General features: G+C 37.5%; 1 protein-coding gene across 1 annotated transcript; it reads right to left on the reverse strand.

The window, feature by feature from the left end:
* UBE2V2 (ubiquitin conjugating enzyme E2 V2) lies at positions 1 to 26,714 on the reverse strand. The gene is made up of 4 exons (XM_021536575.3): positions 26,646 to 26,714; positions 9,947 to 10,092; positions 6,447 to 6,572; positions 1 to 864 (listed from the first exon to the last, which is right to left on the reverse strand). The coding sequence occupies exons 1-4, from the start codon at positions 26,659 to 26,661 to the stop codon at positions 718 to 720; spliced, it is 435 nt and encodes a 144-aa protein (XP_021392250.1). The 5' UTR covers positions 26,662 to 26,714; the 3' UTR covers positions 1 to 717.
* Between the last annotated feature and the right edge of the window lie 887 nt (positions 26,715 to 27,601).

A 27,601-nucleotide genomic window follows, 5' to 3' on the forward strand; every position in this document is an offset into this window, starting at 1 on the left:
CACTTTCCACATTTTATTTACATTTTAAGACTAACTTTAATCTCAATCACATATCCATACATTTCCTTTGTTTCACTAAAACTTAAATGCATGGTTTATTAGAACAAAGACTGTAAACAAATATTTGCCATGTCCAATACATGTAACACAGGAGCTGCTTAACAGAAATTAATCCCCCCATTTTATAAATACAGGTATCAAAACAATCCTGAACATACTTTGTGACACTACTAGTAGTCGGCACCCACACCCTTGCAAAATTAAACAAGATGAGCAACGGTATTCACTGTACCTGCTACCTTAAAACAAATTTAACTGCAGCTCTTTTACTAAGCAAGATGGATAAAGCATGCCATTTATATTTTGCCTTCTCCAGAAATTATTTTCAGTAACATATATTATTCCACAGCAATCTGACACTTTCTGTCATGCTTTCATCTTGTAAAACCTGAATTCCAATTATAGGCTATTTCAGGCTTATGCTTAAATGACAGTGCCTCAGTAAGAGAAAAAAAATAATTGTGCTGCCTTTTTCTCCCATAGTGCCTGAAAACATATTGGGCATACATATATTATATATATTCTTACAAATGTCCAGGTCATGTATACCAGCTGAAATTCATTAATGTGTGGGTGTTTGCATTGTGAGATTTAATCAAGACATTACATGAGTAGAAGGTTGTTGTTTTAAGACAGAAGTTTGAGAATCAGCTAAAATTAATTATTGTAAGTTTGTCCCTCTGGAGGTTGTGGAAGCTTCATATTTTCTTTGGACATCATTAGACGTCTTAGCTCTTGAAGTACAACTTTAATGCTATATGAATTTTGCCATTTTGCTAACACTGGTATGCTCCGTGCATCCACCTGGAAAAAGAAGAGAGAAATTTAATTTATGATTGAACACAAAATATCTACATAAATAACTGTTATCAACAGTTGCTCTAAGAACTGGTCTAAGCGTCCCTGACACCTTCTCTGTGGCATAAAGCCCCTGTGTTCTTAAAATATTTTAAGGAAAATGCTTACACAGTCATATACTTACACACAGATACAGATTCTGCAATAAAATCCTTGCAGGTGGACCCTTCCATCTGTGCTGCTACTTATATTAATGTGAAGGAAAGGAGGATGGGAGGAGGACATCAACAAACTGTTCACTGCAAAACTGGAGCTGCTCGCAAAATTTATAGTTTTTTTCAAATTGCCCCCAAAAAAGAAACAAGTAATCACCTTCACTATGCTAATATATGCCCCTGGGTGTTCCTCAGTTCTTTAAAAGAATCTGGCACACAAGAGTCCACAGAATACCTTTCTAAAGAAACACTTCCCTTATTATTCCTTTGCTACAAGTATTGTTAGTGATTTCTTTCACACAGATATTACACGGTGCTTCTGATACATCTAGAGGCACTACATGTACTAAGAAATGTCTTCAAATACTGAAATAACTGATTTGTAATGGTTGGACATTTCTTAGTTCTTTGCATCCTTCTCACAGTAAGTCATCTTAGGGAGCCATGAAGATTACTGTACATCACTTACCAAGTGAAATTTGAACTGAAAGGAAAGGACATGGGACTTCTCCTATGCGTTTATAAAACCTGTGGGACAATTTACACAATTATATTATAACGGGGAGGTTTCCATAGGAAAGTCAGCAATTGAAAGTCATCCTGGGAATTGTTTTGGCAGCAGGTTAAGTCCCAGCCCCTGCATGGAGGAACTTAAGAGCACAGAGAAGCCTACAGCTGTGCAACTGCAAAGCGTACCCTGGGGCAGGAATAGGGCTATTGCATGCTACTGGATTCCTTTGGTAGAGTTGCAACCCACATGGCTACAAGAGTGCTGGAAACCACTGTTTTATGATTTAGGCAGCATAAAACATCAAGAACTTTCTTATCCAATCTTAATTAGGGCAAGCTGAAAGAAAAAAAAACCTGGAATCAGAAATAAGAATGTTAACACAGATGTTTTATTTCTAGTTTATTTGAAGTGAAGCTATTTTCAGAACACCAGATGAGACTAAACCTTTGTGTAGGAGGAAACTGAGGCCAAGGTTTAACAACACACTGGCTTAGGCAGCAATACTATCTCAAGAAACTTTGATTCCTTCTCTTGCTCCTTTAACAGTACTACTGCCTATTAGCTCAGGTAAACCATGTATGGGGAAATATTTTCTGAACTGAACTGACAGAACCCACCCAGTTTAAAACACCATTTTGGAAAGAAGTCCCTAAGCAGGACCCTTGACCTTATTTACAGCTCAGCACTTATAAGCATTTCTTTTCACATAATGTTCTGCTCAGAGTTGGGTATCCCTTAAAATCAGCAGAGTTGCCAACCACAGTGTCTCATCAAGCTACAGCATGAATGGCAGTCAGATGACTTAATAATTATTGGAAACATTTGAGAAAACAGAAAAACACCATCAAAAGAAAAGCTCAATTATGCAGTAACATCATGCCAGTTTAAAAGACATGAGTGTATGAGTCAATAGAGAAAAAGGCTGTGAAAATTTGCACTGGTGAAATCCCCACTGTAATTCCTGTACTGTTACTACTTTTTTAAAGGGGGTTGTGTTAACATGGTAGATAGGAGGCAAAAGGCTGGAAAGGAAGTTGTTCTGGGACTACAGAAATTAACACCTATCTTGAGTCTGGAAATTCTGCTTTCATGCCATCTTCCTTCTCCTTGCTTCTCCTCAGTTTTGCCTTTATCAGCTCCCTCAGGTCTGGATGTTTGCCTCAATTACAGCACACAGCAGCCAGTCACCACTGCTGCTCAAATAATGCAGTTCTACAAAGACTGGAACATGAGAGCTGATCACTTAAGAGTAAACTTCTCTTGCTTTTCTTTTTTGCTGGGAATTTGCAACAAAAAAAACTCACAGACTGCAAACCCTGCTTTAACATTTCTATGAATGTTTTCTGACTAAAGACTGCTGCAACATGACATTTTTGTTGCTTGTTTATCTCAAGTCTCTTTTCTGCAAGTCACCAACTTCTTTCATAACATCTTGCAGCACTAAAGATTTTGGCTCATGTTCTGTTTTCTGTCTTGCAGAATTGATTTCCAAGTTAGTGCATAATAAACTCACTTTATGAAGAACAATGATAAGACATTTAAAGACATTTAAGAGAGTGACACAAACTGTGTTCAAATCAAACAAAAGCATTAGGTAATATTCAAATGCACACCCTGGAACACAGAGGGAGACATTTCAAGGTCACATAAAAGCTAATAAAACTGCGAACTGCAAACTCTGTTTTATTTAGACTATTTTATTGGGGAATACATCACTGTGGAACCTTGAAAAAAAGCAAGAGAAGCAATATATAAAATAAATCTTTTTTTTTCTAAATAGTTGCAAATAAATGAAATTATTTTACACAATTATTCAATGTATTCAGTGTTTATAATGTTCCAAGTAACTTCAACAAGTAGCATATGTCTACAGCAAACATAGTCAAAGCAGTAACTGGACAGCTTACAGATTTACAGCTGAGAGTCCCAAGTGATTTAAAAGGAAACAAGTATTTCCAGCTGTAAATGGTATCTTAATGAACAGAAGTAATTGCAAGCCCTGCAAGATAAACAGCTGAGGAGCACTATGACAGATGCCAAAATCAGGCTGAGGAGCACAATCACAGATGCAAAAATCAGACAACCTCAAAAGAAAATGGGAAAACAAACAGCACATTAGAATGTAACCTGTGTTTTATCAATATGAGTTACATAAGTCTCCATAATAATAATAATCTATCTCCAATAATAATCTACAGTTTTACAACAGTGATGCCATTAGCTCATTAAAGCATTTTGTGCAGCTCTACACAAGTACCTGGACTAGTTTTTCTGACCTTGGTAACCTAATTCTGTATGCAAATACAGCAGCTCCATAGGTAAATTGAAAAAAAACAAACAACCACAAACTTTTTTTTTAAAGATATACTGCTGGTATAAAAGTTACTTACAAACTCCTGTCTCACAGATTAATCAAACAAATGTCAATAAAGTTGCATCTGTCACTATTGATAAATTCATTACACACATGCCCTTTTCATGCAAAGTGTAAAGGGATTTTTAAGTCAAGAAAGTGGAGAACCATTGTCCACAGGGCAGTGTGAGAATAGTTTTCTTAGATCCCTAGTAACTGCACTTACCCATCTTTCCCCTTCATCACTCACACTCTAAATCAATAGAAATTTTCACTTTCTAAAACTCCCAGTGTGGGCCCTACTTTTCCACAGATGTTAACTGGCACACAAGCCTACCTTAACATTACAAATGTTTTTAGTATCATCTGCTAAGGTAAAACCATTTCAGCTGCTGTTTGTCTCAGGTCTCTTTTCAGCTAGTCACAACTTCTTCCTGACAGCTATAAGCAATGTGACCAAAAGCTGACCACATGTCAAAAGCCAGGGTGCCTGTAGATGCACAGACAATAGAGGAAATCTGCAGATGAAACCCTGCCATTAATTCAAAGAATTCAAACCACTTATGATCTATTAAATGAATGATGACCAGAAGTGGGAGAACATCTTGGAAGAAATGTGAAGGAACTATCAGCAATATTAACTGCTCCAGGATGCTGAACATGCCCCACTGTTTGTTTCACACTTCCTTTAACAACCACAAAGACAAAATAAGATAAAATGCAAGACACTGGGACAATGGGCACATTAAAAATTATATAATAAATGTGTTTTAAATTAATTGTTTATGGAAATTCCTTTCATTAAAAATACTATTTATTCATATTTAAATCAATTTTTAAAAAAAGTTATGCATTTGCATAGCAAATCCTCCATAAGATATGCAAGTTTTTCTTTTGGGGCAAAAAATTAATGATAGTTTTATGTAAGGTTATTAACTTATTAAAATAAATTTTTCCTGTAGCAATGACTAAATTTGAATAGTGCTTTTTAAATGACCAGGCAGATTTCCTGTCATAGTAGTCACCCTGTTCTTCAGCAAGCTGAGTGAGTGTAGACTTTTCCAATCAGGAGCTCAAGCTTACTGACTTCAGTAAACATGAGCCTTCAGGCTCTGCTAGTGCAAGGTCCTGCTTCTGAAAACCAATACTTATACCTTGAGGTATGCAGAGATTAAGCCATGAGAGCATACTTCTTCACTGAATCACAATAACACATGTTCCTATGGTACTAGGAAGAGCTATGAAAATCATCTTCCAAACAGACTGTAAGCAGCTTTTGCATCTCACAGCTTCTCAATAAACACACACCCTTAGACAACAAGCCACAGTTGTGATTAAAGGCATGAGTCAATTTGCAGATGGCAATTTTAACAGGATCTTCAGGTACAGTAAGATTGTTAGCTACATAAAAGTATTTTCAGAGTAATTTTAGATTATTTCTGAAGCATTAGTGCACTAGCTTTGGATGACCATCAAGAATACTACTCTACAACCTACAACAGGTGAAAAGATCCCCTAAGAACCTCTTCCCCTGCTACAGTCATTGAGACAGTTGAGCTTCACAGTTCAGTACTGTTAACTACAGAAATGCAAGTCCATCTTTCTTTTAAATCCTAGAAATTATTTAAAAACCAAAGATGCTAAGGCACATTTAGGTATTACCTTAACCCAATTACTTTGCATTTGCTAAACACAAATGTACCCACAAATGTGGGCTTTCTGATGTACCCACAAATGTGGGTTTTGTGAGCAGGATTGTGTTTCCTGCTCATATATGCACACACCACTGCAAATGCAAGGCAGCTCACACTTCCTCTCTGACAAAGGGGCACCTCACTTGCTCAAAGTATTTAAGCACCTGGTGAGTAACAGAGTAACAAGCTTGCCTGAGCTGCTGCCACAGCCTGTCTGTGAACTAATCCCACCCTTTTCAGTGAAAGCAACTTCTGCAAATTGACCTTTAAAATGCAAGTGATTACCAGCTACATCAAAAGGTCTTAAGACCTATGTTCAGAATCACCTTGGATTTTAATAAATCCAGTAAAAAGGAAACAAGAGTATAAATACACCAGTTCGTTACAGGTGAGTTAGTACATCCAGAGTGTATCATGAGGAATAACCTCCATTTTTAATACATGGAAACATCAGAGAGAATCTGTAATATTCCTGCTACAGTACGAAACTAATCCCCTTTTATAAGAGTATTATGAGGGAAATACCTATACACAGATTAAACACTTATTGTTTTCCTGTTGAAAACTAAAACCTTCATCTTCATTCAAAAGAAGCAACTGTCTCAATATTATAAATAATGCTAGTCTCATTGGTAAGCCACAAAAAGCCACAAAGATCTGAATTGGTACGCCATCAAATTTCAATTTAAATCTGTATTTATATTATAAAAATTAAATAGAAAGCTCTATGCAACATGCATATTCCTCACCTGATTTTCACAGAAATATTTTTAGTGTAAATTAACAACATGGTTGATCTTACCATTTCAACTTACCATTCCATTGGAATTATTTATTCCATTCATATTAATTTTAGTTACAAATCTAACTGTAGGAGGTGCTTCTGGGTATTTAGGTCCACACTCTACTTTCAGACTGTATATTCTGTTTTCATAGTTTGTCTAGAAAGCAAAAAGACAGACTAATGCATTTTACTGAAAGCTAAATATTAAGATTTTTTTAAAACAGAACAAAGGCAAGAGGAATAACAATTATGAAATACGAAATAAATATAAATTTGTTAATATTGTGTACCAACTGAAGGTCTTGGGTTATTGACTGATTTCCACTGTTTTGGCTATATTGATTATTTCATGATTATGCATAAATAACACTGCTTATTGACTACACCATACACAAGTTTTAATACAATTCTGTTTTAATTCACATTTGCTCTCATCCTTTCTATCCACTGCATCCTCAAAACAACAGTGGCACAGTACAGGACTGAGATAAATCAATTAGCTTTAGGAAAATTACCACCTTCCCCTATAATGAAATACCTAACAGTGAAAAAAAAATTGGAAATGGAGAAAGACAGAAAAGCCAATAACTCAACAGTCAAGATACAACCAAAACAAAAATAAAATATAAACTGCAAAAGAAAAAACATATTCTGGAAGTAGTTAGCACTACAGAAAATATCTGAAATTTCTGCATCTGAGAGTTACTTGGTTTAGTGGAGGATTTATGAGCTTGGACAGTAAAGTAACTGCTAGTTTGCTGATGTCATTCCAAAGTGACCAGGGAACAGATAATTCTAAGTGCAAGTATACTTTGAGAAAGCACATTAGAATTAGATAGGGTTCTATTTTTTTTATCTTGTCAAGGAGGCCATGCCAAGGATCAGTGCTTTGCTGGTCAGTGATGCACATGCCTCTGTGCTCCAAAAGGAAGATGAACTCCGTTTCTAAACCTGCCTTTGCACTGGCACAACAGAAAGAGCCAACAATAACAAAAAAGCAGTAACATGCCTGTCAGCATTCCAGAAGTAGCATCTTTAACCTGGTTCTGTATCAGTCAGCTGTCACTCTCCAAGCAGAAGTATCAACGACATAGCCAAGCATCAAACAATAGTCTAGTCTGTGGTTAATTAAAATGCAGAGTGAAAACAGTACTACTGAAGCACCCTAACTGTGCACCGTAATTTTTGAGCAGACACAGAGACTGAACAGCAAGCAGGTACCAAAGAAGCAGTGAAAAACAGAAGGTTTTCTATTATTCTTTCCTATTACTGTGAGTGCAATTAGGCACTGGATAAGGTTGCCCAGGGAGGCTGTGGAGGCTTCAACCCTGGCAGTGCTTAAGGCCAGATTAGATGAGCTCTTGAGCAATCTGGTCTAGCAGGTGGTGTCACTGCCCATGGCACAGGATGTTAGGACATCTTAAGGATGATCTTAAGGATCTTTAAGGTCCTTTCCAACCCTTAACATTCTGATTCTATGATTAAAAGCTAAAGGCTAGATAGAAGTCACCTTATCCTGCTAGACGTAGCATAGCTGCTACTGCAGCAAGAAAACACAGTAACTAAAATTCTCATTATTCATTCAGCCAGAACAAGTGACTTCCCCAGAGAGGGATGCTGTCAGTTACAGTGAAAATAGGCCAAAATCTATGTAATTCTGCTCACAACTCTGGAAAATCCCAAGAACAGCACCCATTCTCATTCCCTTATCCAGATGGCTTCTCAATTTTGCTCAATTTATCAAGTCATTGTTTTACTGCAAGCCAGGCATCCCTGGCCAGCTTCCCAAAAAAACTAAAATCCCATTTTCTGGAAGTCAGAAAAATGTTTCCGTTAATCCAAAACAAATCTTACCCTCCTCTTTTGCTATTGGGTCACCTTTCAAATGAAGTTATAAAAAACCTAATAAGTAAATTTTTTTGCACAACTGTAGAGAAGCCACATATGAGAAGAACATAGACAATATTAGCAACTTTCTCTATGCTTTGCCTCATTGTACCATCTACTTAACGCAGCCAGTTTCAAAAAACACTCATCTTCTACATGCCCTGAAACTAGATATGCAATTCTTCTCAAGGTGCTGTAACTGGTTTGGGAGCTGGTGGCTTCCACTTTCTACAGTCACTACATACTGCAAGTCATCCTATCTGCAAGGCTGTATGTCCCTGAAATGGCACAAGATATATTATTTGCATGCACTTTTTATCATAAAGAAAATAAACTCACAGAACTACAAATTGACCAGGAGCAAAAGTGTATCCCAAGCTAGGTTGAGTGCTTTTATTATTTTTTAAAAATACATGGGATCTTCTATAATAGTATTATAAGGATAGTATTATACACATCATAATCTCTTTCCAAAGACATGTAGTAGTCTACCTTAGGTTGAACAGGAAAGCAGTCACAGGCAGTTCTGGAGGGTTTTTGGAGCCAGGGAGACCCTATGACAGCTAGGTCAAAATCCTCAGGTTTTTATCCCAACACATTAGACAACAAACTTTCTTCAAAATGGACTCAAACACTGATTTCACAGAAGCTAATATCCAAAGCATATAGAAATTATGATTATATTTTAAATCTGCCATCTCCCAGCTGCACTCAAATCTTAGGAGCTCAGCAAGGTCATTCCGGTGTTCAAAGCAGCCTACTGCAAGTGGCAGAGGACTTCTGAAAGAAACTGGAATTACACTGAATCTATCTCTGGAACTCTGCTACTTTGGAAGACATTCTCACTGAGGCAGAGCTCTGATCTCTGTCTTGGACAGTTCATTCCATAAGCCCTGCTTATAGAATGTGTCTCTCCCGAGGGACACACAAGATAGCTCTCACTCTAACAGTGAAAGATGTGCTAATTAGGGCTACTTAGATAATACTCATTTAAAGGTCTCAGTTACACATTGGTCTTTTGCATCATATTGTAACTTAGAAGAAAGTGTGCAGTAAATCATGTAAAGTCCACTCATATCTGATATGGCTGATACACACAAGAGGTGGTTACTTCTCTTGCAAGTTTTGTCAGTCTAAATTACGCTCTACAGAACTTCAAAGGTCAGAATGATTACAGGTAATTAGAAGCTGCTAGTGTTTAGGTATGATTCAACTGAAATTCTAACACTTTTATACTGAAAGACTGGTCAACAAATCTTGTGGAAGTTGAAAATACATTGCCAGTTTACTACAACATTGAAATGATCAGGCACATATGACAAAATAGGGAAAGAGTTACTTGTTTATTGGATTTTCAGTCTACACTTATGTTCAGTAACAGTGGAAATACAGAATGAATACACTCATAACTCAGTAAAATAAAAATATGTCTCAAATCACAACTGGCTTTTACAGACAGCTGCAGAAACAGGGGAGGCTAGCCTGAAGCACTTACATACCAGAAAATCAGGAACTATACACTATTTCTACAATTTCATACATTGAATTTGAACTATTCCTTTCCATTGTAGAACAGTAACTTTTTTTTTCTGCATTTTGAATTGCCTAAAACCTAACAAAAATGTTTTATTTTGTCACACTTACCCTTGGTGGCCCAATAATCATTCCTGTCCATCTGGTGAGTGTCATATCTTCATCATCTTCAAGGCCCCAGCTTACTGTACCATCACCTACTCCCTTCTGCCCTTCTTCAAGTTCTTCCAACAAGCGAAAATTACGAGGTACTTTAACTAGAGAAAATAGGATAATGTAATCAATCCTGCTCACATTAAGGAAAAGGTAACAACTTTGTTGCTTTTATATGTTACACACTGGCAACTGCTCAATGTATTTTCCAAATCAAGCAAATATTGCCTGCACAGATTTATTTAGCACTCCAATTGCTTGGAAGCAACTAACTGCTTCACTGGAAGTTAATTACTACCAAGTAATACCATTACAAGTCATAAAACAGAAAATAGGAGAGCTCTGTTTAGTTTAAGATGGCTTCTCTTTCCCAAGCACAATACTGTTTAGATCCAGGACATTTCAAAATCTATTGATTGTCCGTCAAGTTCTAATCAACCAAAATCCACATTAAATCAATATGACAAATTTACTCCAAAACATAATTAAAGAATGTAACATTTACACAGATTATCCTAATAAATGTCAACTATAAGACTGAAATATTTTCATTTGATTTCACTTGTTTTTTTAAAAAAATTTAACAAAAGATTGATATCTGAAAACAAACTGAAAATCAAGTCTTTTCTAATCTAGTGATTAGTACTGCCACTTGCCAGGAGAAAAAAAAATAAGCACGAAAAAAATAAGCACAGTAATTAAATTGATTAAATTGTTAAAGAGAGATGAAGACATATTCACAACAGAATACAAAGATTAGCTGCCTTTAGAAAGCACCAACGAATAGTCACCAAATTATAATTACAGGATTTTTATTGTTATTCATGAAAAAAGGCAGATATGGATAGATATTAAACAACTGGATGCTCACTTGCTTTATAGCATCAAAGCTAAAATGGTACTTCAGCACTGAGGGAAGAAAGGTAATTAACACTTGTACATGCAATCCTGGAATGCTTTTATTTTCAAATAAAATATGCACAATGATGTAGTAACAATATTATAATACCATAAAACTTCCACTTAGATATAGCTGCTTATAGCTTCTTACAGCTATAGTATTATCCATTATTTTCACTAGAGATCCTTTCCTGTACTGTAAGAATCCACGTGCTCCATAAAACTAAAAATTAAGACTGGGTATACACAATGTTATTATTAAGTTTGAGTAAGATGAAGGTCAAAGAAAACCATTTTGTATATCAGTTATCCAGGTTTGCATATTGCTGTGATTTCAGGTTTTATATTACTCTAGTCTGTGCTCCAAGCAGTCTCTATGCAAGAAACCAAGAGTTTTAATATACTATATTATTAGTCAGATAATTGATGCAGCTATATGGACCGTATAGATACATGTACCTTAGCTTATCTTGCAGAACAATAACTTCTCTTAAACGGTGTTTAAAACCTTTTTTTTTAGTAACACAGACTAGGGAGATGCTTCTAAAAATTACAGAAACTATTGTCTCCAAGTTCTCCAAATTCCCAGGGAAAAGCATTATGGGTATAGTATCAGGACAGTGGAAGGAAATTAAGTCATTCATGTATGGTCTCACCTTCCATCCTGCCTTGGTATTGCCACTCATCTGAGCCCTTACTGAGCAACTTCAGCTTGCTAACTGAGCAGAAAATAATACATTTTGTCCAGTCTTCTCATAGCTTAACAAACCAGCCCAGCCAGTACATATACTGAAAGCACCAGCAGAGTAAAGAAGCAGACCACATCTCACCTTTTTGACATAGAACCTTTTAAAAACTTTCACTGAAACATATTTTCCCATCCCCTGGTCCCATTCTGATTTGTGATAAACATTAAGTGTGTACATTTACGTACCTAATTCCGACTACAGATGAGAATGACAATCACACTTCAACCACAAAGTTTTTACTCTACATTCATACATGTTCTGGAGCTGAGTCTGCCAAACCAGAATGATAAACTTCTGCTTTGCACCACGTGACTGAATAGATTCTGATTGGTATGTGCAATCTCAAATAAAAAAAACGCAACAACCTCCACCTACAAACCCCTACTTTAGCATTCACACATTACTTTAAGCTTGTGGAGTAGCTTAAATCCACCTTTTCTCAGAACCTCTGCTCTGATTGCAGAACTTCTAAGTCACAGTTTAGCTCTTTAAAAAGAACATAAAAGATGGTACCAAACAGGATTTAAGCTTATTTCTCTTATGTGTTATCACCTTTCAGCACAGCCTAGATGACCCAACTGCTCACTGTCCTGATGTTCTATGCCTTCTCCCAGAATTCTGTTGCTCTTGCACTAACCAGGCTCCTCTATTAGCCAAATTGTCACACTAATTTAGCAAAAAAGCTGTTTTTCCTTCAGGCAAAAATCAAATCCAACCAGTTAATCAAGTGAATTGACTCAGGAAAAAAGAACAACAAATACCAGAGCTGACTGCTGTGGCTTTCAGTGCCTTCCTTTGCAAAACCATGGATGTGAGGATAAAGGAGCTTTTTGTGACAAGAAGCCACTGCACTGACTCAGCTGTATCATAAAATTGTACTCAACACATTAAACTGTAGATGACACTTACTAGAAAATAACAACCCCTTATGATGAACTGACCTGCGTTCATCACATTTTTTCCATCATATATTTGTGTTCACTGGTTCCCATAACTGCCCAAGGGGAGCAGTGAAGGACTTGGGAAACTTCCAGAACATCTCCAGAAAATAATTTAGATCTGCTCTGAAAAGAGACAAAAACATCTGAGAGCAACAGCCAGGCTCCCCACACTAATATTCTTATCACTGCTAGAACTAGAGTAGCAAAACACTGTTCTGAAGTTAAAAATACGAGCAAAAATACCTTGTATTAAAAAAAAAATACATGATAACCGCAACAAAAAACTCAATACACATGCACACAAAACCCTGTCAATAGCAATAAAACTGTCCCCCACAAAACCCACTAAACTGCTTCTGTGTCCCTGGCATATATGAATAATGATCAATACTTCAAACTTCATTGAAGTAATTACTGAATGTTTTCACAGAAAATTATTATTGCTAGATTTCTGACAAGTGAAACATAATAACTTAAAAATTAACACAATGGATTAAAAAAAAAAACAAACAACCAAACAACCTAACAAAACACAACCCCTTACTATTCTTTATAATTATACACTTAGAAACTTCTAGTAAAATTAAATTGAATTAAATACTGTTTTGAGAATCCACTTCTGTCTTTGTGCACACTATTGCACTCTACATGCTTGCTTTGATCATGCTATAACCTTTACACAAAACAAATTTACCTAGCTTGAAGAATGGAACACACATACAAGATTGTGCTGTCTTCCCAGTAAAAAACAAGAACTTCTGTCTAGAAATGCAGTCAAGGATGATCTGGATTTTTTTGAAATTAAGTTTTCTCCTAGTATAAATAGAAAGTAAAAATATTCTTCTTCTCTCTATTTCATGTATTTCAGAAGGTACACTCTAAACTGCATGTTAATAGTGCATATATAACTTGCAGTGTTATCTATAATCCAGACAAAGCAATTCATCAAATATTTGCTAAAAACTTTGAAATATTCCTGACTGAATTTGAGTAAGAATTGTTATTTCATTTACAGAATTTGGACAATGAAACATTTTTCTCTTCTCATATTCAGCTCATTAGCAGTATGAAATTACAGAAACCAGCACCATTCTTCAGCTGACTACCAGACCTCAGGTGTTCTCCCCAATGCCACTTGCTCATGGGACCACTAAGCAGCTTCAGACAGGTTGGTTTTACTCTCTGTAACAGACACTCCACAGCTAAAACCTCACACTCCAAGTGAAGGGTATTAAAGCTGTCGATTTTAACACGGTCAAAGCCATAGGCATGGTAAATTCCCCTCAGTAGGCTGTGATTTACAGCTCAATACAACACTGCATCCAGCACAGCTCTTTGCAATGATGGACTAAGGCTCTGTATGTGAAAACATAGATTATTTAGATCAGATTAAGAAAACAAAAAGCAAAAGCAACAGTCCTCACCCAACCTCTCTTCACTTTATTTGCAAAGACCACTTCACTGTGGATTTTACTGACAAATAGCCTCCTGACACCCCTGCCCAAAAACTGTCACAGGAACTGCCAAACAACTTCTCCCAAATTCTCACAAACAAGTGAGAAACAAGTTGAACTAAATATATTCACTTAAACAAACTAAAAAAAAATCACTCATCCTTACACATACCAATAGATTTTAATTTAAAAATTGAATCATGAAAATGGACTACAGAAATCTGTGAAATTATCGGTGAACTTAATACTCTGAAATTAGAAGAGAAAGAAAGAAGACTCAGTAAACAAAGCCCATAATTTAAGCACAAGGGTCTACTTTCATATATATGGAGCTATTTCAGACATTACATTCTAAATCACCAAGTTAATAGAAATAAAAAACACACTACCACAAAGGATGAATCAGGAAAAAACTTATAGCTATGCTTTGATCCAGAACCTGAATAACCTGGAAAAAAAAAATCAAAATAAAAAGAAAAGGAATCTTCAGTGTCCATCAGTAGCACCATCTTTCACTAGAGTAGCAAATGAGAATTGCCTGTATGGACCTGTTCTTGCTAGACAGAGTTCCACAGTTGATAATGTCATATCACTCAGTGATTCAGTGATTTAATCAGCAGCATCAAGACAGAACACACAATTGCACTTATGTCAGATTTTACTGACATCACTGGATACAATAAATCACATTTTTAAACAATTCATATGGACACACTCCTGCAAATAGAGTTGGCAGTCCAAGCTCCTCGCACATCAAATGATTCTCTGCTGTGTTAACAGGCAAGAGTAGGATAACCCACACTCTGCTCTTGTCCTCGCAGGTTACAAAAGCAAACCATAATCCAAATTTTTAAGAGATTGGCTCAGAGCCCAAAGTGTCAAGTTTTCTGTTGTACCCAAAGCTATGTTTTTTAGAATAATTGTCCATAACAATATCCATACCAACATTTGGTTTCTCTTAAAATCTCCCTCAGTTCTTGACTTCAATCACTCCTGAAAGTTACATCAGTACCAGGACCATTTTATCATAGTTAAACCAGCACACCCCATACTGCCAACACTCCAAAAGACAGCTCTACAAACAAATCCAAATAAAAAGTTATATAAAAAAATCCTACATTAACACACCCAGATACTGTCAGGGATGCTATTCTTCCTGATTGAGATAGCTACATCAGGGAATCTGTAGTATGAACAATTTTGAATTTTTGAGTTAGCTCTTGCCCAGTGACTTCCAGCAAAACAGAAACGGAAAGATATGTTCAGCTTGGTAACAAAGAGAAAAACCTCTCAAACCCCATTTATCAGCTTCAGGCTTGCAGCAAAGTAAGAATTTCCTAAGGACAGGGAAAGGGGGGGAAGGACGTCAGTCTTACAAATTTCAAGCCATAAAACAATTTCTCCTGGGGCAGGGAGAGGAAGAAAAAAGATACAAATACAAACAGCAAAAACAACTTGTTCCTTTCAGTCTCTGAGCAATTCATCTTGCTCTGGAGAAAATGAAGTAGAAACCTGAAATGCTGTACTAAGAACAGTCCACACACCCACAAAAAGAACATAAAACAGCCAAAGCCTTAAATAGGCCCTGAAATGCCAATACATTAAGAACAAAACAAACAAAAATTAAGGAGAGAGAGAAAGAGATAGAGAGAGAGAAAGAGATAGAGAGATAGAGAGATAGAGAGATAGAGAGAGAGAGAGAGAGAGAGAGAGAGAGAGAGAGAGAGAGAGAGAGAGAGAGAGAGAGAGAGAGAGAGAGAGACAGGGCATATGAAATATATATTCTGTTCTGTTCTGGCTGCAGAAGATATCCCTCTGAAAAAAAGGGTTTGTTTTTTTTTTTTTTGTAAACTTGATGTGTATTCTCGTTTGCCAGTTACCCTGCTCACATCACATACTCTTTAGCCTAGTAAATAGTCTGAAAATACACACAAGAAAAGCCCTACTTTCAGGAACTATTGCCAGGTGTACCCTAATGATGTTGCAGTTATCTGAGATTGATCACAGTAACCAGGCTCCAAAACCCTGAAATATTTCTAGTAACTTCCCTAGTTAGTACAACAACCAAGTTGGACATGACAGGTTTGTCTACAATAGAACTCCATTGCTGGCATTAGTAGTGGAATGCAGCAATTCAATAATGGACTCTGTTACTCTTATTGCTCTTGTTTTAAAATCAAGTATGCTACTACAGACATAGTAAAATCATTGTTTCAAATAACCAAGACAACATGATTCTTATTCAAGGTAAACTGACATTTCCAACAGCTTTCTAGGAAAGTTTCAACATATTTCAGGAAAATTCAATTCCTAAATCTTTATATCAATCATATTCATAAAACTACATTTACTCTATGCTATTTCACTCTATTTTCCTCCAGCAAGTATGTCCCAAAGCAATGAAATTTGAGCAACAGAATATTCTGCATTAACAGTTTTGAGTTTAAACCAGGAAAGTTCTATACTATGTTAACTTAAATGGTGAAACCAAGGCATTTAGCAGCAATAGGTGGCCCATGCACATTGATCAGGATGATGAATAAGGTACTAATCAAGTCTGCACCTCACAGAGCTGTAAGCAACACCAGTTTAGGTCAGTCTTAAGGATTTTGCAGATCTAACTACGCTTACCTGTGGAAATTTTCTAGGAATATAAGTTCAAGAAGAAAATCAGATGAAAATGCATTTCCACATAGAAAGAAATTATTCATCCCAAAAGAAAGAAACAAGACAAATAATTTGAAGAATAAGACACAAGTAGAAGGTAAGACTCCACAACTCAAGTAAGCAGATGTGCATCAATGAACACTATACAGCAAATAGAGCAAATGGCCATTTATTCACTGTGTTCAATGCTCACTGTAATGCAGAGCCAGTTTTCCTACAATACTGAACAGGTATGAAGTGGTAAGAACTAAATAGGTTATTGCACTTCCTTGCAGAACTAAAAAAAAAATATATACATGGATATATTTATATAAAACACTATGTAGGAGTCCTATAACTGGTAAAACTCTTTTCTTTTTATAGTATTTGAAATTAAATATGTTGAAAGCACACAGGTTGGAAGACTTCAAAGAAGACATGCAATTCTAGGAACCACACTGAAGCTAAGCTATGCATTTCATCAGGTTTTGGGTTTTGTTTTTTTCATATAAGGAAATGTCAGTTGCTGAGAAACATTTCCCAGCATGAGGCAATAAAGAGCCACAGCAGTGTGAAAGCTATAACCCTTTATCTTAAATCCTAATTTTTGGTTAAAGCTAAGTGAAGCCATACTTGTTTTCAGAATTATATTGGTGAAAATTCCTATTTATTTCACCTAAGTGAAATCCTACATTTGCTAGTATCTTAATAGGCACAGTCCAGAACTTAAATGAGTCTGCATGAGAATAACTTTACTAAGAATTTCATTTATATTTGAGCCCAGCCACAGCCATAAACATTCTAAATATGGCTTATATTAAGAAGGCAGCTAATGAGAAACTGTTTATACAGCAGAAGTTTCAGTCATTTACTGCAACTCAGCATTCAGATTTTGGTGGAGGGGAAAAATGCTGGACAGGTATAGAGATTATTTCTTTAGGGCAGGGCACAAACACTAGTTAAAAAAAAAAAAAACCAAAAACAAAACTATAAAGACAACACAGATTTATAGAAGCAGGTTTTTTTTCACCTGCCTTTCCATTTCATCTGTATACTCATAACATTAAGACACTATAAACTATCTACTAGTAATAATAATTGAAAATTATTTTCAGTGCTAGCTTTAGTTTCATTGAGGTAAGAAGAAATTAATTTCTAGACAGCTAGCCATTAGTAGCTGGATTAGCAGACACATACCTGATTTACAAACATGTAAAAATTGTTTAAACCACAAATCTTCATGCTGGAGTAAGAGATCTCAGCATATCAAAACTGCAAAAGCAACAACAATTTATTCAATATGTTTCAGTTGCTGATGGTTTCACACTAAGAATGACAAGACCTCAAACTTGAGTTCTCCAGCAGAATGTACATTCTAAATACAAAACTTCTTCAGGAAAAGTTTGTACAATTTGAGGTTTTATAAATTATGTTTTAAAATGTGAGAAAATACTAGCAAAACAAATAGCTACATTACCAAGGCATCACCTAAGTCTTCCCTTCTTTTATCTTGCCTCCTGAGTAACCAGAAGGAATTGAGTTAACTCCTTCTAGTAACTTTGATTTCTACCGATTCTGTTCCATAATACACTGGATTATTTACTGAAGGCAGCCTTATGGATATGACTCTTTCTAAGATTGTCAGTATCCCCCAGGAAAACACATCATATCTGTTCAGTTTTTATTCACTTCTAATCATGCCCACAGCCACTCCTCTCTCCCCTCTTTCCCTGCTCCCCACTGCCAATCCTTTCCCCTTATTCACCTTTATCAGAGGAGCAGCAGATGAAGGTACAGCTGCCATTAACTACCACATTCATCAGAGCTACTCCAACCTCTAACCAGCAGCCTTGGAGGAGCCAATCTCTCAAAAATTCCATCAAGTTTTTCCCATTCCCCACCATCTCTCCTTACCGAGATTCATGCCTCACAGAAAACCTCCATTCTGCAATTCCTGCAGCCCAACTTCCAAGTGGCCTCTCCACTCCCTTGATTTGTTATGGAACAACAATATCCTACACGTCCTAAAGTTGCACAAGGCACAACAGTAAATAAGAGCAAGAGATATCATATGAACATAAGTGAGAAGAAGCACAGAGTAGTCAAGACTGGATATGTGCATACACAGAATCTAGAACTGAGAGCAACTCCAGCTGAGCTGAGCTTTTGTAGCAAGGATGCAACAACATCACTCTGTCTTGACACTTTCATGCAAACATGACCATCTTGAGTACTGCTGCTGGCATGGAATGACTAATGGTGCTCATAAAAATTACACTAATGAAGAAGCTTGCTTCACTACAGGTACAAATGTTGTTAAGACTACATAACAGAGAAGGCATAAGCAAACTCTTGGCAAAAACAGAGGGGGGAAAAAAAAAGGGAAAAAACCTCCAACCTTCAGAAATTCCCACTGTTTTTTAAGTAATTAAAATACCTCATCCAAACAAACTTTTTTTAAAAGTTACTGCAACAACAGAAAACTATAGCATCAAACCCACTAAACTGGACTGCAGTCCCAAAAGAAAACTGGTGTAAATTGCCTAAAGGTAATTCTACAATTTGCACCAATATTCGTGGCATTTTTTTATCAGTCCATATTATACCTAAGTGCACTTTTTTTGCTATAAACAAGGCCACTGTTAACTCAGACACTGCATGATCAGTGATGCCTCACACCATAAGAAAAACCATACAGGTACTAAACAGTTAAGTCACTAAATAACTCATCAATTGGCATCCAGTCTGTTTGGTGAAGGGTGGAAATGCACAAAGCTGACTACAGGTTTAAAACTTAATTCTATTGGGAGTCACTGAATGAAACACGTGAGATATTAAATAATTCAACCACCTTCCCATATGTTTTAGTGTATGAAATGATAGATAATGAAAAGTGACACATTGTGATGCTTAGCAAATTGAGAATTACTATTCCAATTTTGTACAAAACAATGTAAGGCAGGAAGCCAGCAAACAGGAGTTAGAAAAGGTATCTGTCACTTCAAAAATCAGCAGTAATATTAACTGATTTAACAGTCTAAGGAATCAAGATTTTACCAGGAAATCTTTCCAATTTCTACCCTCACAAGTCAAAAATTAACCCCAAACTTGTTTAGTGATTACCCCGTTATTAAAAGCACTAATCAAAATAACAGCAGAAAAAAATGAATGGAAGTTAAAATGGCTCAATTTTGAAACTTTCATTTTAAACCTGACTTTGTGTTGGCAGAGAGAAAAAATAATTTGAAACACATACTGCTTAAGTTACCTTTTAAATTACAGTGATACAGAAACTTTTTTTTTTCCCCAGATAAAGGGACAGGAGGGCAGGAGACTACAGCAGGAACCCAGCAGAGTCCAATAGTTAATCATGAAACAGCATTCCCAAGGTCTGCTTTAAAAGTTAAGAATACAATGTGTGACCCAGATAACAGGAGTAGCATCAAGGATTTAGTCCAGCAAAGCTGTAAAGCTGTCTTAAATGGGTTACAAGTCATTGATTAGCAAACAGTTGTTCTAACATTTGCATGAAGGTCCTTTTCAACATGACTCAGCACCTCTCCACAGTGCAAAATATAATGATCCCTTATCTGTGTCAAACAAATAATGTTATTCTTTCAGTTATACCTGTAAACATACACTTATGGATATAATCAGCACATGCACCAATCACCACATATTTAGTAAAAAGAACTGCCATTAAATTGTTTTCCTACATTATTTTGGAGAGTCATAATTCAGCCTGCTATCTTCTATATGCTGGGGTATTCAAAAGTTCAAATTATTTAATATTTACATGATCACACATTCAATTTCAGTGAGAAGAAAGAAAACTAGTAATTCCTTCTCTGGAAAAGTTCTAAATTATATGAATAAAACTGGACATTTTACTGCAAATATACTGAATAAAGGACACTCCTTTTATATGTATTGGGCAAAATGTTTTGATTTACTCAGGCAAATTGCAAACATACTTAACTATCCAGTATATGAACAGTCACAAATACAATGGAGGAAGGTGATTTTTTTTCTTTATGCTATTAAACATGTTTAACACAAGAATTTTTAAAAAGATCATACTGAATCTATATTTTTTCTGACTATTTTTAAAATCTAGAGTCTCATCCTTCTGAAATAAAGATTGTAGAGCTCTGAAGTTCTCAGTGTTGAAGATTACACTCCTTCCAAAATGCTAACTAGAAATGGTTTAGAGTCACAGACTTAAATCATCACACATTTTTGAAAAGGCTGTAAACCAGAAGCTCATGTTATTCAGAATCAGTCTGACAGCTTCACAAGTCATAAGTTTCTGCACTGATTCAATTCAAAATATTGTTTGAATTATATGCCATTAGTGTATTCCAAATGACAAATACAAAGAAAAACATTCTTTGGACAGGACAGCATATATGAAAACCCTTCCAAATACTTAAATCAAGGCTACTTTGAACACTTTCCCCACGGCACTTTCTTGTCTTTCCAAGGTCTGTGCTGAGGTTCCCAAAGGATAACTGAGACAACAAGGCAACAAAACCTAACAGGAGTAAGTTGAAGCTGATTAGAACTTTAAGTTTCAGTCAAGATGAAATATGAGCTACAGTGTAGATAAAAAGAGTTAATAGATATACTAAAATAGCAGATTATACTACAAGATAATAGATAGAAGAGATAACAGTAGATGAAAAGAGTAGGGACAGAGAGAGGAAAGGTCTGTTAACAAAAAAGAGGCTGAACAGTTTCACAGCATGTATTTAACACTGCCTCTGGAAAAATACAATACTAATAAATACAGATGTAATTCAATTCCACCAACTACTCATAAGACTTGGAAATCTAATTCTTACATGAGAAGCCTTCTCATGCATGCTTAGGTTTATAGTATGGACCATCTGCCTCCAAATGATGAAAGGCATATCTTCCTGAAACTCTGTGTTCTACCTCTATCCAAGCTAAAATTTTCCAGGATTGTACAGAACAGTTTAGATAATGGGCTTCAATACTATGTCTGATAACATCCTGAATTTCCAACAAGCTCTTAAACAAATAGAAGATTACAAAGTAGGCCACTTCTTTATTGCAGAGGTAAGTTGCTTTGCTGCGGGAAGACTGTTACACAGCTATTGTGACAGAAAGATGTAAGTCGGCTTGTATTTAAATTCAGAGTTATAAAATACCAGGAACAAAGACAGGAAAATGATACAAACAAAGCTCTGAGAAGAAACAGAGTATCTTGCCTATATATGCCCCAAAGTTGGAAAGAATTGATGGTCTATATATAGTTTAAAAGTAATTTGTAATCTCAACTTTTCTGAACCCAGATGAAATTATTTGTGGTTTGTCAGATGTTCTTAAATAGGCAGAACAGACACAATTGCAATTCCTAGTGCATAGGACAGGATGGAAAAATGCTCTACACAGAGTACTTGCTGCCTCATGCAACACAATATTTTACTTATTTTGTTTAGTTTGATTATTTGCAGCTTCAAGAAGTCTGTGTTTACACAGCTAACACTGTAAACCCACAGAACAAACTTTGAGGACTCTAAAATTCTAAAAAGCTCTTAAAACTGACTTCTTGGACCCATTCTGGATAAATGAACAATGTGGTGGTGACATAAAAGAGAAATTAGGAGGGAGTAATACATTCTTCAAGGTAAAACACAGTGGATAGAAAACAGACAACTTGACAAGGAGAAAAAAAGGAAGGAAATTAACATTCAACAGGTCAGAAGAAAGAGACATCTACCTGTGCAGAGTTTTCTAGACATGAAGTTTAAATTATATCCCATCTCCTAATGGAAAAAGTGGTCTTTACATCGCTGCTTCTACATCCCACTTATGAATATATCCCCTTATTACTCCTCCGAATGGCTTTTAATATCTAGGTGTCCCACACACAGGGTATAAATCTTTACCCTATTAAACACAGAACAGAGAGACATTAGCTTGATTTGGAATGAAGAAGAAAAGAGGTTCAATGCATTTAAGAGAAAGTACTGCAAAATACTCACATTGTAGAGTACCTTGCAATTGTGGATTTTAAGAGAGGAAGAAAAAAAAAAAAAACAACTTTCAAAGCAAAATAAACCAAAACCACCACCAACAACAAAAGCCCCAACCATAAGGAATGGCACACTCAGTCCTTGCTTCACAGCTCAGGGAGTCTAGAACACACTCAAGGCCACCTCGCTTCTAATCCCAGCTTCCTTACTGCTGTAGTCATGCACACTTAGAACTGCCTCCACCAAGTGTTTGCAAATAGAAGTAAAAAACAAAGTTATGAAAATAAGTCACTGATGTGCATGTGCCATTTCTACTCACAGAATCAATCATCTATAAAATCACAGGGAAGGGCATTTTTGCACAGGCAAATTAGGTTACACAATGAAGCTGTTTCATCTTTATAGAGTAGAATAACTGGAAATTAAAAATATGGATTTTACAGAAAAAAATATTTCACAGGGATCTAGCCACATACTTTCAAACACACTTCCACAAAAGGTTGCTCAAGACTACATACTAGAAGTAAATCAGGACTCTCATATAATTTTGACTGTAGATCAGTCAATTTTTCTTCCCTGAGCACACTGTTTCAGCAAACCAAGGGGTATTTTCATTAATTCAGCTCTATAAACTCTATAAACCCTCCCCCATCCTACTGAAGCTCTCACTTGAAGAGGAAAGGGGCAAAAAGCATTAGCAGCCCACAGTTATAGCACCATATTTGACACTGCGGCCTTAATTCTTGTATTTTCCCACATAATTGTAACCACCTAGTGACACCATCAGTGCCTTTAGGGAACATTCACATTATCTATCTATCACACACACACACACATATGTGTGTGTGTGTGTGTGTGTGTATAACCTTATATATAAGGTAATATTAAGTGAAACCCAAATCGTCAAAATGTAGAAATTAACTCCTTATAATGATGGTTTTCATCTGCTTCTTCTTCTCAAGATACACAAGAGATGTTTAAATGGTATGCCTTAGTAAATTATTTCTTTTAATTTGAAACTGTGTTTATTTACATCTTCTACTATGTATTTTCAAACAGATCAACAGAATAAATCTCCAGCTAAGCAATATGAAACTGGATGATTATTATAGCTGCTCTCTTCTCTAGAAAACAGACTTGTTTAACCCCAGACCTCCAGCAGTACCCACGCGAATAACCTAGATCAAGTTTCAAGCAGGAGTTGCAATATCAGATCAAGCTACAGCTCACAAATATCCATTTCTAGCACATGGAGTATCTACATGCAAAATCTACTCACTACAGGTGATTTTAGAAAGCAGGTAAGATACTTATTGAACAGCAATGTAACACTGATATATACAATTTCTTTGGCACACATTAAAAAACACCTATTTTCAAATGAAATTCTCTGCTGTTAAATGCACATAATTTGTTACATGATTGCTCACAAAATGAGCAAGCCCAGGAAAGGAATTTCTGGGATAAAAGTAAGACAGTTGACTTCAGTTAAAGTTTTGCTGTTAACCTCCTTGGGGTTAGAATTTCATTCCTGGACTTCATGCAATCAAAACTCTTTTTTTAAATAAATAATTATGAAGTTGAACTTTATAGCAAGAGCAGATAAAAGTCATAGAGCTAGGTAGATTTAAATCTTAAGTCTATAACAAAGCTAAATCTATAGCAAATCATTCCCTTCCCTCCTTCACAAATGATTCTAACACAGCTTCCTGGCAAGAGCAGTTCTGGGTGAAGTCTGAATTTCTGCATACTATGTGGAAAGTATAAAGCAAAACTCCCCATGTGTGTACCAAAAAAAAGTCACAGTATTTTCTCCACAAGAATATGTTGTTTTAGAAGCTCTGACTAATTTTCCTAGCAGTTTTGTTGATGATTCAGCCTGCTTGCTGCATTTTACTACAACAAATTAGTTTAATTTAATTTCTTCAACAAGACGTACATGCAGTACTGGCCCTTTACATTGTTTGGAGCAGTCACATGTATTGGGAGTTTCCAAATCTCCTGCTTTTTATGAACTTTAAGTGTGGCTGTATTTCTGAGTCAAAAACAACCCTCCTGAATAACTGTATATAAGAGACTTTAAAATAAATCTTGTAAGACTGCAAAGAACACTTATGGCAGTGAAGCCATCGAAGTTCAGACAAAAAATATTTATTCTTATAGGATTGAAGTAGGAAGAAAATAGCTTTCTTCACTACAAAAATTTTTAATAACTGATATTCTGCACTAGCCAGGTTGAATGCCAAATGCCAGTACTCAATGCATGACCTAAAACAACTTTGCTTCCTAGTGTATTACAGGAAATCTCCAGTGACAGCCTAGACATAAGCTGAAGTCTTTCAATGTTGCTCAGTAATAAAACCCTGTTAAATTTAGACAACAGGGAAAAAAGCAAAAAAGAATCCAAACAAAATAAAATGCAGTAATTCCCAGATGAGCAAATATTTGGGTTTCTCTAAATATATCCATTCTAGCTCAGTTTACCATAGCCAATAGCCATCTTTTTGAACTGCTCTTCCACATAGTTGCAAATGCTACTTCACAACCCAGTTTGTTGCAACTTTATCAAATTCCACATCCCCAAATGTATTACCAACTGAAGATGATTCTCCTTCCCCTAAAAAAAAAACCTCAAAACCAGCCCAAGCTCTTCTCACACAATCAACAGCAAGGTACCAAGACCAGTTTAAACATATACATGTTTCTTATGTTTTGCTATAGTCCCCATTCTCCAATGATGCAATGGATTGGCAGCAGAAATAAATTAGTAGCCAACATCTACCCTAGACTAGCTGCTGAAGTCAATTCATTCCCCTATCCTGAAGTCCATCTTAATCCCACTTACAAAGCCCCAGGGATGAGAGAAGAGGAAATGAGCCCCTGAAGACTTCAGGTTTTAGCACTGAAGGAAAGGTCTTTTTGTATTTCAAGCCTGTCATTAAATGAAACTGAAACAGTCTAATCGTGCTTCTACATTTAGCACTTGAAGCAATATTCTTGTCCCTTTCTTTGCCACCACTTTCCGCAACATTCTGCCACACCAGTGCTCCGCACATGGTGTGCTGGGTTCTGAGACTGGCTTTCTGGGATGACTGGCAGCTCTTTGCCCTTAAATTTGCCTATGAGAGAGACCCTTTGGCTCCAATGGATGTCACAGGGAAGAGAGCTCCACTCCTCCTTCCCACTATGCTACAGGCACCACCAAAGTAAAGTACCTTTGTCCCAGAACAAAACTCAGGCCTAAGCCCTTCTCTCCCAAATAAAAAGGGGACAATCCTTGTATTTAGATAACACTGTACCACATCATCCACGTCCACCCAGTGGTATACTGGGACAAATCTTCAGTACAAATCTTGCTTTCCTGCAGCATTTTTACCAGGCTAACAACATCTCCCCGCTCCCTTCCTCAGGCACACCAGCGTCTCTCCATCCATCGCTGCCTCTTGGCAGGTTAATTCTCCCCTCCCCGGCACTCGGAGCCCTGTCTCCCATCACCCATCCTCAGGCCGGGCTCTTACAAGGATTCGCTGCCCCACGGACGGAAGAGATGGGGCATGATTGAATTACGAGGAATTTCCTCTCCTTAGACATTGGAAGGGGCTGCCCAGGGAGGCGGTGGAGTCGCCGTCCCTGGAGGTGCTTCCAGAAAGCCTGGACGTGGCACTCGGCGCTGCGGTCTGCCTGACAAGGTGGTGCTCGGTCATGGGCTGGACTCGGTGATCTCGGAGGTCTCTTCCAACCCAACTGAGCCTGGCATTCTGTGATAACCTGTCCCGGCGCCCCTGCACCTTCCCTTTCCCCCCTGTCAGAAGACAACTCCTCCCCACTCGCGACTCTCCCGTGGGACAGAGCTCGCCCCCCCGCCCCATCCCGGAGAAAGGAGACCCGCCCCGGCCCTGCGGGGCGCCTCCCCAGCAGGAGCGCGGCGCGCGGCTCTCCGGGCCCACCGAGCCCCGCTCACAGACCTGTGGATCCGGCCATCTTGTCCGAGCCCCCCCGCACCGCTCGGCCCGCACGCCACGCGCGTCACTTCCCTCGGAGCGGCGCCGTCACTTCCCGCCGGAAGGACGGGCGCCCCCGTCCCGGGAGCCGGCCTGCCTCTGCTCCCCTCACAGCCCGCTCCCGCCCTCCGTGTCCTTCTCCCAGCCCCGGTCCGCACGCCGCTCTCTCCGGGCACCCGCTACGTCTGATCCCGCGCGAGCTATTACACCTGGGAAGAAAATTCCCATGGCTGCATCCCTACCCCGCCACCCCCGCCCAGCCTGCACCCCGACCTCCAGTAATAGGAAGTCGGCATGCAGCAGTGAAGCTTCACTTGAATTTTTTGGTTTTTCAGCTCGGCTTCAAACACGACACTTAGATTCAGAAGAAGAAGAAGGGGGAAAAAAAAAATGCCAAAGTGCCAAAGGCAGAAAAGGAAAGAATATGGATACAAATTTTAAAGCCACAGAAATGCCAGAACAATTATATCAAGGAGCTGCTAATTAGAAGTAGCTCTCAGAATGATGTGACAGTTTCAAAGGCTGAAATATTTTATATTAAGTAGCATAAGAACTGTGGAAAAATTAATTCCACAAATGTCTAGCCATGGTGCCAAATGTTTCTTCACCTGCAGAAGAAACATTTGTAACTTGAGTTACCAAACTGGAGTTCCAGGCCCTCCCCGGGAGCCGATGCCGAGCTGGGCTGGAGGCGGCAGCACCTCGCACGCCCTACCTGGGAGCCACAGCCCGCAGCGTGCTGGAGAAGGCAGCTCTCCTTGCAGAGAGCAGGCTCAGGAACAGTCCAAAAGGGCCCTGCTGGCATTCCTGTAGACATCAGGGGAACTCAAACCAAAGCAACCTGCAGGCGAACACACCTGAAAGGGGATGCATCCCAAAATGTGTGCTAGGGTCACTGCAATGAGGGATTCCCTGGAGGA

This window comes from Lonchura striata, chromosome 1 (assembly GCF_046129695.1).
Source record: "Lonchura striata isolate bLonStr1 chromosome 1, bLonStr1.mat, whole genome shotgun sequence".
Classification (NCBI taxonomy): Eukaryota; Metazoa; Chordata; class Aves; order Passeriformes; family Estrildidae; genus Lonchura; species Lonchura striata.

Coding starts and splice junctions, on each gene's coding strand:
- UBE2V2 (XM_021536575.3), bottom strand. Junction 6,573..9,946: donor TGATTATTGGGCCACCAAGG/GTAAGTGTGACA, acceptor TTTGCTTTCTAG/ACAAACTATGAAAACAGAAT. Junction 865..6,446: donor TAAATAATTCCAATGGAATG/GTAAGTTGAAAT, acceptor TTCTTTTTCCAG/GTGGATGCACGGAGCATACC.